Consider the following 15,964-nt stretch of genomic DNA (forward strand, 5'->3'; position numbering starts at 1 on the left):
TAGATCTTGTTTCCCGCCATCACATTTCCACAACAGCTGTGTGCACGCAACAAGTGACTGCCAAATTAGTGTTGTAAAGTGGTAAGATCCTTGCATTTTCCAACATACAAAATCAAAACAATTGAGATTTTAAAGGAGGCAGCAATTTGTTGATGTGATTATAAAATAATAATTATTATATATGATTTCATTAAAGTGGTATTGATTTAAAAATATGGATCCTGTTGAACATCACAAACGCTTTGAGTACTGCACAACGAGATTGCAATACAGACAGGGACGTGAATTAAAGGCAGTTAAGGTACGAGTTTAATAGTCTGTTATTGTATTTTTAAATAATGCTAATAGTTTTCAGGTCTACTCCGTTGCTACTGAGTCCAAGCACTTGATGGTTTTTGGCGTTCCCAAGGTTAATCTACATGCGAACATTAAGAATAAATTACAGGGCTTTGGCAAATTACTGTCCTGTATTTGTGTGACATCGGAAATGGCTAAGAAGAGTTGGGTAATTTTTGGAATCTGCATTAACAATCTCTAAAGGATGTCTTATTGCTTACAGTGGATCTTGAAGCTTTCACCGATGTCTTTGCTGTACATTTCGAGAGAGTGGAGCAGGCTCGTCGAGCTAAGAGGCAACTAGATGCCAAGCAATTCTTTGGTGGCATTTTGCACATATCTTATGCGCCTGAGAGAGAAACACCCCAAGAGCTAAGGGAGAAATTTGTGCAACGTCGCAAAGAGATTGGTCATCGCATACAGCGGAATCTGGCAGAGCAACCACTTAAGCCTAAGCAGACGAAGCAGAACGAAGTGGTAGATATTTAATAATTTATAGTTGTGGCGCTTTATTGAACCTAATCCAGGATAACACGAGCCTCTACGGCTCAACAATCTTTTTTTTAGATTCGCTAGTGCAATGTGTGTATTTCACAAAATTTTGTACAATTGCATATTGTCATTTGTATTACTTTTGTTTCGTTCTGCGGAGTTCGTGGTAATAGTTCAGCAGACTAATACGTTTCGCCCACAATTGGGATCCATAGTGGGCCCAGAAACTGCAAAAGATCGCATATTAACAGATAATTCAAAAGTAACCCATAACAAAGTATACTTACATGCCGAACATGGCACCACCTAAGTGCGCTGCATGATCAAAGAACTTCCAGCCCATAACACAGCCTGCAAAGTCAATGCCCATGATCACTTTAATAGCTGCGCCGGCAGAGAATGTAACTGTAGGCAGGAACAATATGCTCAACTGGGTTTCAGGATACTGTGCACAAACATAGGCCAAGACGGTCATGATGGCTCCCGACTGCATGAACGCGAAATTAGTGACTTGGTAATTGAGAATGTGTAGATGAAATGGATAATTAAACGTACCGCACCCAAAGACATGCCCGGATGTTTTGTGCCCGCCTTGTAAAGAACGCTCATCAAGCTAGAGAAGACGCCGGCACTCAAATAGACGGCCATGAATTGCTCTTTGCCCAAGGACAAAACGGCTGCATTTGAAAAGCTGTGGAGAACATACATATTGGCAAATATATGCATAACTGAGTAGTGACTGAATGTCGACAGGAACATTGGCCAGCAAACGATACCTGCAATAAAATAATTAAAATACAATTTAAAAAACACTACAATTATGTAATCTTCTCGATTTAAATGTGATTAAACTTACGCGCTGCCGGATTTGATGTGAAATATGTTAACATTGTGGTGCGCAAAGCTGGAACACGCCACAGACCAAACGCCAATAAGTTGGCTACTAGGATTGGTGCAAATGTCTTATCGCCAGGCGATAGGGAATCCCAAAAGCGTCGTACATCCTGTTTCAACTGCCACCAGCTATCGCGATCCGCTATCGATCGATTTTGAAACCACCCGAAACGTGCCTGCTTTGCCTTTGATATAATCATGCTACGTGTATTCTCGTACTCCATTATGGTCGCTCCAGCAAAACAGCCGACACTGAACTACAATTCAAACAATGAATTAAAACACAGATCATATGTGGCTTAAGAATAGAAATCACATACTGCTCCTGTGAACGCCACCGCTTTGATAACATTGTTTACCGGCACCGAATTGCCATCTGTCGCCGGTTCCCCAACATTAGGTTTTATGTTACTACTCCTCGTTCTCTGTGCGTGGAAATGACGAACTGGCGGCTGCCAAAATCTTTGATTGGGCTGGATGTGTCTGCTAGCAATATTTGCATGAAATCTGTAACTAAGGTTCCCCCAATCTCATCGATTAGATGACATATATTATGTGGCCGGCCGGCTCTTTGAGCGCTTACTTACGTCACCTGTGATAGCCAGCTTTGACATAGCGCGCGATGAACAAGCATAATAATTCGGAAATCAAGAATTTTGCATAAAATAAGTAATGTTTTTGTTTTTGACAAAAGGCAAAGCAAGCGTGACCGCAAGATGTTTTTTTAAAAGATACTTATCGAAATATAGGACAAAATAAAGCATTTTCACATTAGAAACTTGGTCACATCTTATTAGAAATGGGACACTATTTCAACAAATATTTAAGTTTATTTAAAAGCAATTTTGATTTTCCAATTATCCATTATGAATATATGTTCTTCAGCAATTGTTTAAATTGTTTAAATATTCATGGAAAAAGCAATTGACATTGTCAGCTGATAACATCATTTTCGTAGGGAATACCACATTAATGTACGTAATATTTCGATGAATGGAATCGATAATAATCAACTGTTTCACGATAAATAAAAAACATGGAACATGTGGAGCCGGTAAATATTGTTTATTTTTGTTTTTATTTATAGAGTTAATTTGTAGCTTTTGTAGCCCAACGAAACCAACGACATTCTGCAACAAATTGCTCGTCTGAACGTGGCTGAGAATGAGCCAGAAATTATAACGCTACTGAAACGCGTTCGCTTGCTGCTTACACAAGGCAGTGCCAACCAAGAGACGTTAGCTAAAAATGTTCGGTTTGCACAGTTTGTGCAATCTGTTGTATTCAACCCAATAGTGCGAGCACAACAACCAACGCTGCACAATGTGACGCTTCAGGTGCTGGCCAATAGCGTGGTAAATAATAAAAGCACACAGGAAGCGATTTGGAAAACACATGGCGCACAGATTTCGGAACAGGTCTCTGCGACGCCATTGGGCAGCTCTAATAATATTCTGCTGATGATCATGTACAACATCTATCTGGGACTAGGTGCGCACGTGGTCAGCGACCAGGTAGTGTTCGAGACATGTGTACGCCTGTGGCGCGCAATCATCGAGACGGAATCGAATTACAATTTCGAATATTTGCACTTTTTGCTGGAGCACTACATTGTAGAACATGGACGAAGCTGTGTGCAATGTTATCAGCGATTGGCAACTGTCGAGGAGCGCATAGCATTTCTAGACTATGTCACACACTATCTGCGAGAAAACAGTCCCAATGGTGTACTTCACAACTTGCTGTTGCAGTACATAGCCAAGGAATTTCGAATGAAATCGGATTGCATATTGCGTGAGACCATGAAACTACGCCACGAACTGCATCCACGTGAGGTACACACCTTGCTGCGCATTATAGCAAGCGCCAGTGGCTCGGAAAAGTATGCCAAAATCTATGCGGACGATCAATCGCTGTTCATTAATGTTAGCAGCTTGCTGCGATGTGTGGTCGCCGCTGGCAAAGAGCCCAATGGCGTAGGCAGCTTGGATAAACCTATGACAAAACTGGAGGAAGTGGCTCTGACCTCGAACATTGCTGCAGACTACGAGTCAAAGGTTTCCTTTGAGCTAAAGACGTTGCTGGTGCGATGCACTGCCAATTTATTGTATGAGAATGCGGCGAACAGAGGCTATGCCGTCGACACACAACTGTTGCCCGCACTACTCGAATGTACTGTGATGGATGCGCGTAATCCATGTAAGTTGCTATTGCATTGCTGCTTAGAATCTTTTCTTACTTGCTTTACGTTCGGCAGTGATGCGTGAGTGGAGCATTCTGGCCATAAGGAATGCCTGTGTGAATTGTCCGGAAGCGCAACAAATTATCGCTGGACTAACGATGCAAGGCTCTGCTCCCAACGATATACTTAGTGAATTGAATCTGGATATGGGCGCATTGCGCATCACAGACAGACAGCAATAGACGGAATACACACACCACATCCATTCACACTAACAGCGGGCTGCGGAGCGCTGTCCATTTGCCAAATAAGCATTAACAAGTGGTTTAGCTGTATAGATCCGCACCACATGGCAACGTCATGCGCGTGGCACGCCTCCCCGTTTGCTTGAATGATGCGCTAATGGTATGCCAAAAAGATCTAACAGCATTCATAAACTCGTTGTCAACGTTTAATAGCATTTTGGGCCAAAAACGCTTGCTGGCCCGCCTCGATGCCATGGTATTATTAGCGGGACGAGGAGGAACAGACAACGATGTGCCTGGTGATGAGCGCTGGCATGCGGCTGGCTGACTGACTGACTGGCTGGCTGGCTGCTATAGTATATACTATATAGTATGAGTATGAATACGAATAAAGAGTATGCATATATAAATAGCTGCCCATGGCTCTGTATCATTAAAAAAGAGAGATGCCTAAATTCATCAATTTCTAAATTTAAGCACTCTCGGATACACACACACACACAGGCACAGACATTGCTCTAACGCACTGCCACTGCCACAAGGCACTGGCTATTGTTTTTATGGTGCAATTAAAAAACGATGACGCAAAGATTCACGACAATGCAGAGTTCATGCTTCGCGATTATTCGGGATATGCTGTTCTCATGTCTTATATGCTTTGTTGGGCTTGAGACCATTCCATTACCAATGCCTTCTGCAGGTGGCATGCACTGGTTTTATTTATTTATACACGCATGCTACACACATGTGCCATAATGACAAAAAAGAAAAAAGTGAAATAAAAGCAAGCACCAAAGTCTGTGTCTGTGTCTGTCTGGTGCCACCCCGAAATTGTATATCAAAATTCTTGTATGTAGAACGCGCGCCGCCAACGCCGCAATTATGTTATGTTTATGTTGCGGGGCCTTTTTACGCTCGCAAATCAGCGCCGCCGGCCAAAAGCAAGCAACAATAGAAACGTAGATTGGGTGCTTCGCTCCTTGGCTGCTCATGCCTTCTTTTGTTTTATCGTGCTCCCACCATCGACGCCATCGCGACCAGGGCAACCACTGGCGCTGCTTCTGCCTGGCTCTGTTGCCGTTGTTTCGCTGTTTCTGCTTGTTGCTTGTTGCTCGTTGCTAGTAGAGTAGTCAGTCAGTCTGTGATTGTGCTCTGCATTAGCCAGCAGGCAGGCAGCAGTAGCAGCAGCATCAGCAGTAGTAGTAGTCAGCGGCCGTGTTTTGTGGCGATCGCCAAATCTCTCCCAACGTCCGTCGTCTTCTGTGTGCGCATTTTGATTTGTATTGTGGAAAATCCGTATACGTGAACGTGAATGTGAACGCCATCGCCTCCTCCGTCGCTTTTATATTTTTAAACGTCTTCGTTTAGCTCTAGTATTCGTATATAGTATATTTATTTATTTGTTATCGCATTGGTTTTTAGTTGAGAGTCTAGCCAACAATTTCACATTTTTAAATTGTGCGCGCTTTGAACGATAAGCTAAACAAATCAAAAGAAAATCCAGCGAATCGATCGACCGTAAACTATAACTTTTGTGCAAGATCGGAAGCTTTAATGGTAAACAATGTTGCAGTCATTATTCTAACGCATTCTTCGCTTTATGTTTTGTGTGTCTGCACTTATATAACGATAAAAATCTAAACTGTAAACACATTTGAGACAGTTAAGATCGAGACGTGGCGATTTACGATTTACGATGCATTCAAAAACTTGTAATTCAAAATTCGAATTTAATGCAACGCACAGCTAGACCTTGATTTATACAAAGTCTTAACTGAAATAAAAATAAATCAAATTAAGTGCACAATCGCGACAATTGCAATGAATGAATCTTGACCACAATCTTTTTTGCATAAGATTTATTTTATTTTCGATTAAGATGCAAATGTGTGTGTTTGTGTGTGCGATTGTGTGGGCGAGCTCAAAATACACATAATTTAAACATTACAAATCCTACATATAAATAAATAAAAAATTGTTCTGTCAAAAGTGTCAATATGTGAAAAGCTGCCTCAAGCAAACAATGAGACGACAAGATGTGAAAAATGAGCATTTCGGCGGTTTTGTCAGGCAGTCAGTCATTCCGCCAGGTCGAAAGATATACAGTATGTCAAGAAACTCTTTACACACTGAAAAAAACACATATTTTTTGACTTTGCATGCAAAAATAACGCCTTTGGTTATTATTTTTCAATATTTTTTTAATGCAGATCTATTATTTAGCAAATTTCAAATTAGTATGTACAAAAATAAAAACAATACGTCGAAAGGGAAAATTTTAAATCAACAAAATATGAGTTTACACATTTTTGACACTGTCAAGAAAGTGTTTACTCACTTTAGTTTTCGATTCTGTTTTGTTCTATTTTTTGAAAAAACTGTACTTTATTGTTATCTATGCTTCTGCACTATTCGCTATTTTTGCATTCCTTTTCATTCAATTGCGAAATCTTGCTACGCACTTGTCAAAAATCTGATTTTTAAATTATTTAACATGCCTGGAGCTGGTTTGACTTTTAACGTTACCCAATTGACTTATTATAGTCACAAAATTGGAAAATCTGTAGCTTAGCTAGTGGAGCTACTTGGGGTACCGCGAAAAATAATTTATAATGCTCCAAATCGAGCCGAAAATGAAGAAAAACAGGAAGCAAAGTGTGGAAATGGTCGAAAAATGGATATTGACGAGCGGGCAGACCGCCTTATTATGGGCATGGTTCGTCAAAACCCCCAAATTTTGATCAGAACCCATGCCAAGGAGTTGTAAGAAGGGTGTGACACGGTCAATTCGCATGAAACCATCCGGCAACTAATTCTGCGGAGCAAACACTCTTCAACCGTTGAAACGGTTGCGCGTAAGAAGCCGCTGCTTTCGAAAGTAAATGTTGAAAACGCTTAAATTTTGGCTTTTAACATGACTATCACGCCGGACAACTATTGGGATGTCGTCGTACTCTATGTCCAAACCAAAAAAAATGCTATACTACATTGATGGACCAACTAGAGTATGGCACAAGTCGTTAACAGCCTTACATCAGCGCAACATCATTCCAACAGTACAATTGGGAAAATAGTGTTTGCTCCGCAGAATTAGTTAGCGGACGGTTTCATGCGAATTGACCGTGTCACACCCTTCTTACAACTCCTTGGCATGGGTTCTGATCAAAATTTGGGGGTTTTGACGAACCATGCCCATAATAAGGCGGTCTGCCCGCTCGTCAATATCCAGTTTTCGACCATTTCCACACTTTGCTTCCTGTTTTTCTTCATTTTCGGCTCGATTTGGAGCATTATAAATTATTTTTCGCGGTACCCCAAGTAGCTCCACTAGCTAAGCTACAGATTTTCCAATTTTGTGACTATAATAAGTCAATTGGGTAACGTTAAAAGTCAAACCAGCTCCAGGCATGTTAAATAATTTAAAAATCAGATTTTTTGACAAGTGCGTAGCAAGATTTCGCAATTGAATGAAAAGGAATGCAAAAATAGCGAATAGTGCAGAAGCATAGTTAACAATAAAGTACAGTTTTTTCTAAAAATAGAACAAAACAGAATCGAAAACTAAAGTGTGTAAACACTTTCTTGACAGTGTCAAAAATGTGTAAACTTATATTTTGTTGATTTAAAATTTTCCCTTTCGTTATATTGTTTTTATTTTTGTACATACTAATTTGAAATTTGCTAAATAATAGATCTGCATTAAAAAAATATTGAAAAATAATAACTAAAGGCGTTATTTTTGCATGCAAAGTCAAAAAATATGTGTTTTTTTCAGTGTGTAAAGAGTTTCTTGACATACTGTATGCACATTGTACAATACATTACGCTGAGAGTGTATTCAGACTTTTAACTGTACATTTTGTCTAAAAATACGTGAATGTTAAGACAAATTTGTTTAAAACAAATGGCGAGCGCGCCAAACGCGTAAAGTAAAATTTTGGTACCGAACACAAAATAAAATAAACGAGAAAATAAACCACGAACAAAAAAAACACAAAAGTAAAAAAAGCTATGCTCAATTATATTCGACGGCGAGATACCTCATCATTTCATCATGGATACATATGTACATTGATACAGGATTACAATTAAAACGCTAAGCCAAGGAATTTTTGGGTTTTAATTTTTTTAATTTGAAAAATGTGACAAAACCCTAAATTATTTCAACACCAATTTGATCTATGTTCAAATCCTAACATAGATTTTGATGTTTCATTAATGATATTAATGACAGAGTAATTGTGTTAAATATGTAGATGTAATCCTTTTTTTATATCTAACACAAATTAGTCATCATGTCCTCATACCCTTGCACCTTAAGGGTCCCGGGTATACAAATCTGTGGCACTCGTGGGTGTAATCTTCATACACAAACACACGTGCATAGAACTCTGCCACAAAAAGATGGAGAGCGAGTGAGATCTCGCTGCCTATTTAAATGTGGCAAATGACGCACTTCAACCGAATGACGTAAATGCAACTCCACTGCAGTTTGTTTAAAAATACATTGCGGAAGCGATCTTGGATCTCCACTGAAAGTGTGGCATGCAACGTATCCGTAGCACGTATCCCCAAGAACGCATCACTAGAGAATGAAGTCAGAGAAGAGAATGTTTTGCAATTAATTGTGTCATTAAAACCAAATACAAATGGGATCATAACTTTTTCTTAATGGCCATTATTAATGCAAATTGCGCGAGGGGGTTTTCCCCATGTTTAAAATGACATCTTTTGGCTGCGAAATGCGCAGCACATTTCACATTTTATTATGTACACATTCTTCCCAGATCTTTATATATGTATATTCTTTATTATCTTGATGGGAAAACAAAGCAATTTAAGTATATTCATATTATAAATAAAAAGGAAAAAGGAAAAACCTGACTATGTGCACGTTATGTACACATGCCTTTTGACTGTATGGCACTTTCACACGCACACGACAGTTCCCACGTCCTGTTCCCCGCTGTCACCGTAGACTCCCACGCTGGCGCACCTAATTCTCGACAAATATTTGCAAACACAAAAAATAAAAAATATTAAAATTTAAGAAAAATAATAAATATGTAGAATGGAACATTATTTCAAAGAATTCGCATTATTTCTTCTCATTTTTCAATTTGTTGTTTTTTGGTGTTTTTCTGAATGTCTTCACTAATTTGCTTAATTTCTGTCAAAGTGAAAGAAAAAAGTGAAAAATAAAAAGAAAAAAACAACCATAGAACGGTTTTCAAATCGTTTTCGTTGGCAAAGCGTCAACGCCAGAGTCAACATGTAAATAAATAAATTCTCCAAAGCAGCATAATAAATGGTTAGTGCCAGACAAAATGAGCGTAAAATATGATGTTTTAAATATTGAGCTTGCGAACTAAAAATAGTCTATAGCGAGAATCCGTCCGAAGTGAAACAGCGGAAAAAGTGGTAAAATATAAAAGAAAATCGCGTAAATTCCGCCAAACACCTGCTGAATTATAATTATGACGATGTGAGAGAATAAACGCGCACGCACACACACACACACACACCGACAAGCATACGCGAGCTCGAGCAGCACAAATTGCTGTGTGCCTTGTAGAACGATGCGTATACGCAATGTGACTTCATTTACTCAGCGACAGCAATACGTATACTTAATGTGCTTCATTTGTTTAACTAACTTACTTTGTGGCGCCTTACACTTATTCATGACATTCAACAGGAACGTGCCCTGTCCCATGTGCGTGTGGATTTCCCATTGGTATCGTCCGGAGACCGCAAACAGTCGGCCACACAACTGCTAAGCCCGTAGAAAGTAGTGGAAGGTTGATGAAAAATGATACGCGACGTTTCAACCTCGACCATTGGCCGAGATGAGGCCAGACGACCTCTTATGGAGGCATACATGTTTCAGCGTCGTGTCCTCCTCGGCTGTAGCTTGTTGATGGTTCTCTCGCTCATCATTTGGATTGTGGCCATTTCAACGGATCACTGGATTATCATATCTGGCGGCACAGGTATTTATACAATTACACAGTCACTTTACTTGCGTTTATCATTTTGATCATTCACAGGCATCTTCATACCGGAATCGAGACGCTTCTTTATGTCTTCACACTCAGGACTGTGGCGCCATTGTCGCAACTCGATCGTTCCGAATGCCTTGAGCAATGCCCAGGTGGTGCGCAACTTTAGCTCCATGTCGTATACCTCGCAAACATTAATCAACGATGCCAAGCGTAATCTCTCACACATGGAGTTCATTCGAAATTTTGCTGCAGAAAAGCTAGATGCATCGGAGAATTTTACTGAGGCTGCAAGACGTCACATGTTTGCCCATTGGGCACGTGGCGAAGAAGAGGAGTTCAAAACTTATCGTAAAGCCTTCCATAAGCTTGTCATATCCGCAGAGCTGGGTCAGCACGAGTTAAATGCGACCTTAGCCAAACCCATTGAAATCAATCCGCTCGACGTTAAGGGCATCATTGAACGGAAAACATTTGGAACAGCTCTGCAGAAGGTCAAGTATAACAACACCTGGTCGTACTATGTAATACCAGAGGTGGCACAGCTGTCCATATTTAGTAACTGGACGGATTATCCGCTGGTGGTGCGCCTATTGGGCACCTACATTCGAGACATTGGCATTCCCGCCTATGTGCTCAACGATGAGCGTGTCATATTGATACTGGTGCCCCCGAAGCCGCCCAAGGGAGGCGGGCAGACTAACTTCTACAGCTATATACCCTACCGTAAGTAATTCCAAATGATGCAAGTTCATCTATTAATTATCCACTTGAATAGCGCGTTGCAAGTACATCGACATGTTCCCCAACTCCAACGCGCTGCGCAGTGAACCAGGTTTCGATGACGAGTTAATGAGTAAGTGCATCAAGAATATAAGGAAGGTTTTTGCAGTTTTTTATTGGTAGTGATGTGGTACCCCATTGCAGATTACATACGGACGCAGGCATCTTTTGCCTGCATCACGCTATTCGTCATGAGCCTGGGAGCAGTGTTCTCCTTTTATACGTTTATGAATCCACGCTACATGTTCAAGCGTCTGGCTGGTGGCATTCATTTGGTAGCTGCATCCACAGCTCTGGTAGTATTGCAAGTGTTGTTCTCCTCTATCGACTACACCAGTACACATTTGTTCTATGCATATCCGGATGGTGCGGAATTGACGTAAGTATATTTTTAATACCCAAATTTATTGTTATTGACAAAAGTAATTTTATTTTTTTAGTTGGGGCTACGGCGTTTTTCTGGCGTGGTTTACATTTGGGGTTAATATTCTGTGCGGTTTAATGTTCCTGTGGTATTCGGGTAAGAAGAAGGGTGCTAAAGCACCCAATGATGAACTTGCTATGGCGGATGAACCCACCATAATGGGCAGATAAGATCGGTCCTCTTCTTCACCTGGCCATCAAAGACCATTGAAATCGACACTACTGTTGTAGTTTCACTTTTGTTACTTGTTATCTTCTTAATAATACATACATATAATTCGAGACTTTAGTTATTAATAATGTAAAAAATTCACAGCCCAATAAATAAATCTCTCGTTTAACTGTAATTATATTTAAATTTGAATTTTATTTTCCAGCGGTTTTTTTTTTAATCGAAGTGAGTATCGATTGAAGCTACAAATTATGATTTCGATAAATAATAAACACATGGGTGCGTTAAGGAATTCTCGATTAGCCGATATTGTGCGGCATAGGAAAAAAATTCACAAGATAGCTCAACACATAATTAATTTTCTCTATGCTTTACTGGAGTGTACAAACAATAATGATAGATATTGTTTGTTATTGGATATTGATAATGGCTATAGAGCTTTATCAAATGAGTCCAGAGCGGATGAAATTTTTAAAAAATGTTCTCAAATATAAAATTGTGACGTAAACAAACAATGCAGCGGGCAATATTGCGGGCTATCGCAATAGTGTGTTGGCCACACAGCACATGCTGTTTATTGTATTTGGGTTATAAACCAACCGTATTATTTAAAACCTAAATGAAATGGAACCTGATATAATTACTAATCGAACGAAAGAGCTAACTGCTGACGAAAAAGATAAGCTAGAAGAGCAGAACAAGCGCCTGGTACCTGAGTTCAAAGCAAATAAATTGGAGATTGATGCCCAGAGACACTGGGACTTATTCTACAAGAGAAATGAGACGCGGTTTTTTAAGGATCGTCATTGGACAACGCGCGAATTCCAGGAACTGCTGGCTGACCAGGCAAGTGCACCAACTGGTCCACAAGAGAAGCGTACTCTCTTGGAAGTAGGTTGCGGTGTTGGAAATCTAGTATTTCCATTACTAGAGGAACAGATAAAGGAAGAAACAAATGCTGGATTCTATTTCTATGCTTGTGACTTTTCTCCACGTGCTGTGGAATTTGTGCGTTCCAATTCCCTCTACGATACCAAGCACATAACAGCGTTTCAATGTGACATTACGTCGCAACAGGTTCATGAGCACATTGCACCCGAAAGCTTGGATGTGTGCACAATGATTTTTGTACTGTCCGCCATTCATCCGGATAAATTCAAAGCAGTAATTGCGAACCTTGGGAAATTGCTCAAACCGGGTGGCTTGGTGTTGTTCCGAGATTATGGGCTCTACGATATGGCACAACTGCGCTTCAAGCCGGGCCACAAAATTGCCGAGAATCTCTATATGCGGCAGGACGGCACACGCAGTTACTACTTCGCTGAGCAGGAATTGGCACAGCTCTTCAACGACAGCGATTTCGAGGTGATTAGCAATAACTATGTGCATCGACGAACCTTAAATCTGAAGGAGGGAATCGATGTGCCGCGCATCTTTCTGCAGGGAAAATTCAGAAAACGGATAAAGTCGCAATGATTAAGTATCATAACACTCATTCGTCAGTTCCCTTTCATTTAGGTATACATATATATATATATTTCTTTAGTTTAAATCAATATTAACATTGGTTGTAAGTCAACGTTCAATAAATATTTTGTATGTATTTGAATTGTATATGTTAATACATATGTAATTTTTGTATATACGGATAATGGTATGTCTTGTATACGTTGCAATTGCTTAACAAATGTGTTTTTTTTTTGTTTCAACTTTTTGGAACCGGCTCCTGGAAAAGGATACATACATTCTGTACCCAAGGATTACATTCATTATAACGAATTCTTGAACCAGATAATTGCACAATTAAATTCATCAAGGAAATGCTATCCGTTGTAGCATTTTGGAATTAGTAAACTTTCATTTAAATGAGTAGCTGCACAGTTGCGGTTACTTGGCTATATTAGTTGTATGTATAATTGTTTATTTATGTGTGGGGTGTATGTTTGTGTATGTGTGTAAGACTTTGAACGCTTAAACCTAAACGAAAATTACATAATTAGTAATGTACATTTTACCAACAATTAGAATACAATACAATAATACAATGCGTACATGCGCCACATACGAACAACTAAGAGTGACAATAAACTTTAACAAATTCAAACTTTTTAAGTATTACTATGCGATAAACAGCGATTTACAATTACACAGTTCATAACTCCCCAACATAGCCCCTGTTTTGTTCGTCAGTTAATACCCAAAAGGTAACGTGCGAATATCGTAATATATAGCATACATATGTAGTAATGATATACATAATAAATATACATGTATTTTGGCTACACTTGGCTTGTTAATGAACTCGGAATGGTTGCACACACACACGCACACTATTCCAGACCATGTTCGGCCAATTTGCCACCATTGCTATTGCTGTGACCCATTGGTGTCATCTCGACGCTGGAATCAAAGCTTTTGGTCAACAAATCACTGCTCGTGATGGACGTTGTGTTGCTGTTCATCGAGGCCATAGTACCGGCTGGAACGTTGTTGCCCTGGCCAGCCAGAACAGCAGCAATGCCATCATTCATGTCGCTATCGATGCTGAAGCTATTGCTGCCATTCTCATTGATCAGCGAAAGCGTTTGCATTGGCAACATGTCGGTGGGTTGCGGATCCCCGACGGCATCGTATGTCTTCGACTTGCTCACCGTCAGCGGACTCTTCTCGTAATCATCCGTTGTCTGAGACTGCAGCTGCAGCAGTGAGTTCCTCTGCGTGTGCTTGTCAAACTTACGTTGTGGTGGTTTCGGCGGCTCCTTATCCTTTTCCTTCTCCTTATCCTTGGACTTCTTGAAGCCAGCAATAAGTGCCTTGTGTGCCTGCGCTTTTATACCCTCCATGCTTGGCCTAATGATCGAAGTGCGTGTGCCGCTGCTCTCCTTGGTCGATGGCGACTCCTTAGCACCCGGCTCCGTTTCCTCTGATACACTAGCCAGCTGCTGTGGGGCCAGTGTCATTGTGAGATCCTGTACTTGGATGGGTATGTCATCGGGCAGTTTTTTCGTACGGAATGATGCGTTTGTGATCATTGACTTCGAGACGGATGTGGTCACCGTGTTGGTGGCCGGCGTCAGCGCTACACTCAGACCCATTGGTCCATCATTGGGCTGACCAGATGGATTAGCGTGCAGCGAATTTCGCACCGCATTTGTTACCAGTATCAATTCCGTATACATCTCGTAGCTGGCACGATTGTGTATGTCCTCTAGTGTTTGTATGGCAATCGTGCCATAGCCATTGAACATCGCATAGTAGATGGCGTGCACCAGTTCGATTAGAAAGGATGCAGAGAGCGGTATGCGCGGTGAGGAAGGCTTAGGAAATGTCGCACCTGTAGCTGGATCCGATCTACAAAAGCAATATTCAGTTAATCAATATTTTCTAGTAGCTAACTGAAATACAAATTGGCTTCTCAAAAAGCAATTTGCACGATACAAATGGGTTTGTAGGTGACTCATGTAATTAGCAAGCCACTTGGTTTGCACTTGAGCAAAGGTGAGTCGTGGCAATGGCTTAGTTTTATGTGCTTACCCATAGCTCATGCGATGACCATGGCCCGACTTGGTGGTGAAGCCCTGATTCACCAGCTGCGATGTTACACGGCATAGATGCAGCAACGACGACTTTTGGGTGAGGCTCACCTGCTGATTGTAACAAAAAAGGAGCGCCGTCAGGATACGCATCCGGTTCTGAGCATTGATCGATTCAATGCGCAAGTGTGGCCCCCATTTGACCTCCCGATTGCAATTCTCCTCCCAGCGCCTCAGATCCGTCATTGGCAGATTCTTTACCTCATGGTAGACGGACGCTTGGGCCAGTATTGGCATCCGAAATGCAACTACCTTCTGGCCGCCATCATCGGTGGACACCTCGCCATTGTAAATGCATATTAGCAGTGTCTCGACGCCACGGGACGCCTTCTTGTCACCAGCGGCCACCGCATGAAGGTACGTGTATATCAAGACGGGTATGAACTGCAATGGGAATTTATGTAGCGCTACCTCGGGGGCGCGATAGAAGGCCAAGAGTTGCTGGCATATATCGTGGATTAGGTCCTCGTTGCGTTGCCGTTCATTAAATATCGTAAAGATGGCCTCGGCAATTTCGGGATCCGTTTCATGCTCCACAACAAATGCCTCGGACTCGGTTGGCTGACGGCGAGCGCGCTGATAATCCGCCAGCCAGTCTTTCACCAATTCGGCCATTGTTATGTATGTTATGTATGGAGTAATATGCTTAATTAATGTGCTCTATCTGCTTTCGTCTAATTTTTTTTCTTTCACACATAAACCTTGCATATCTGCGCAGGGCTGCATGCGCGACACTAACATTAACTCAGCGGAACCGGCTCAAAAGATTTAACTTCTTCGATTTAATAAATTTAATTGAAAATAAAAGTTTACTTTCAATATTATTATATTAGTCCGTTCCT

General features: G+C 40.8%; 6 protein-coding genes across 7 annotated transcripts; 4 read left to right on the plus strand and 2 right to left on the minus strand.

Moving 5' to 3' along the window:
• The first annotated feature begins 112 nt into the window (after window positions 1-112).
• Window positions 113-1,273, plus strand: LOC132788640 (RNA-binding protein 48). Its single transcript, XM_060796146.1, has 3 exons — window positions 113-301; window positions 356-500; window positions 560-1,273. Exons 1-3 carry the CDS (start codon window positions 215-217, stop codon window positions 823-825), a joined length of 498 nt encoding a protein of 165 aa, XP_060652129.1. The 5' UTR covers window positions 113-214; the 3' UTR covers window positions 826-1,273.
• On the minus strand, window positions 892-2,465 carry LOC132788637 (presenilins-associated rhomboid-like protein, mitochondrial). Its single transcript, XM_060796142.1, has 6 exons — window positions 2,310-2,465; window positions 2,043-2,235; window positions 1,685-1,979; window positions 1,384-1,604; window positions 1,116-1,315; window positions 892-1,055 (listed from the first exon to the last, which is right to left on the minus strand). The coding sequence occupies exons 1-6, from the start codon at window positions 2,354-2,356 to the stop codon at window positions 965-967; spliced, it is 1,047 nt and encodes a 348-aa protein (XP_060652125.1). The 5' UTR covers window positions 2,357-2,465; the 3' UTR covers window positions 892-964.
• Window positions 2,466-2,603: 138 nt separating this feature from the next.
• Window positions 2,604-4,559, plus strand: LOC132788634 (ataxin-10). Its single transcript, XM_060796140.1, has 3 exons — window positions 2,604-2,776; window positions 2,832-3,921; window positions 3,980-4,559. Exons 1-3 carry the CDS (start codon window positions 2,759-2,761, stop codon window positions 4,144-4,146), a joined length of 1,275 nt encoding a protein of 424 aa, XP_060652123.1. The 5' UTR covers window positions 2,604-2,758; the 3' UTR covers window positions 4,147-4,559.
• A 304-nt stretch (window positions 4,560-4,863) lies between these two features.
• Window positions 4,864-11,709, plus strand: LOC132788633 (uncharacterized). 2 transcript variants are annotated; one of them, XM_060796138.1, is made up of 6 exons: window positions 4,864-5,706; window positions 9,848-10,142; window positions 10,200-10,877; window positions 10,930-11,007; window positions 11,058-11,313; window positions 11,375-11,709. In XM_060796138.1, exons 2-6 carry the CDS (start codon window positions 9,962-9,964, stop codon window positions 11,526-11,528), a joined length of 1,347 nt encoding a protein of 448 aa, XP_060652121.1. In that variant the 5' UTR covers window positions 4,864-5,706; window positions 9,848-9,961; the 3' UTR covers window positions 11,529-11,709. The 2 variants fall into 2 exon arrangements, with proteins under 2 accessions (XP_060652121.1, XP_060652122.1); XM_060796139.1 differs by having other exon boundaries at window positions 4,868-5,706; window positions 11,079-11,313.
• A 435-nt stretch (window positions 11,710-12,144) lies between these two features.
• Window positions 12,145-13,133, plus strand: LOC132788151 (tRNA N(3)-methylcytidine methyltransferase METTL6; the record flags this gene model as incomplete). Its single annotated transcript, XM_060795481.1, has 1 exon — window positions 12,145-13,133. A coding segment is annotated over one exon (861 nt), but the record flags the coding sequence as incomplete, so codon positions are not given.
• A 26-nt stretch (window positions 13,134-13,159) lies between these two features.
• Window positions 13,160-15,887, minus strand: LOC132788630 (hyccin). Its single transcript, XM_060796133.1, has 2 exons — window positions 15,064-15,887; window positions 13,160-14,880 (listed from the first exon to the last, which is right to left on the minus strand). Exons 1-2 carry the CDS (start codon window positions 15,735-15,737, stop codon window positions 13,860-13,862), a joined length of 1,695 nt encoding a protein of 564 aa, XP_060652116.1. The 5' UTR covers window positions 15,738-15,887; the 3' UTR covers window positions 13,160-13,859.
• Between the last annotated feature and the right edge of the window lie 77 nt (window positions 15,888-15,964).

The sequence above is a fragment of the Drosophila nasuta genome, chromosome 3 (assembly GCF_023558535.2).
Source record: "Drosophila nasuta strain 15112-1781.00 chromosome 3, ASM2355853v1, whole genome shotgun sequence".
NCBI classification, from domain to species: Eukaryota; Metazoa; Arthropoda; class Insecta; order Diptera; family Drosophilidae; genus Drosophila; species Drosophila nasuta.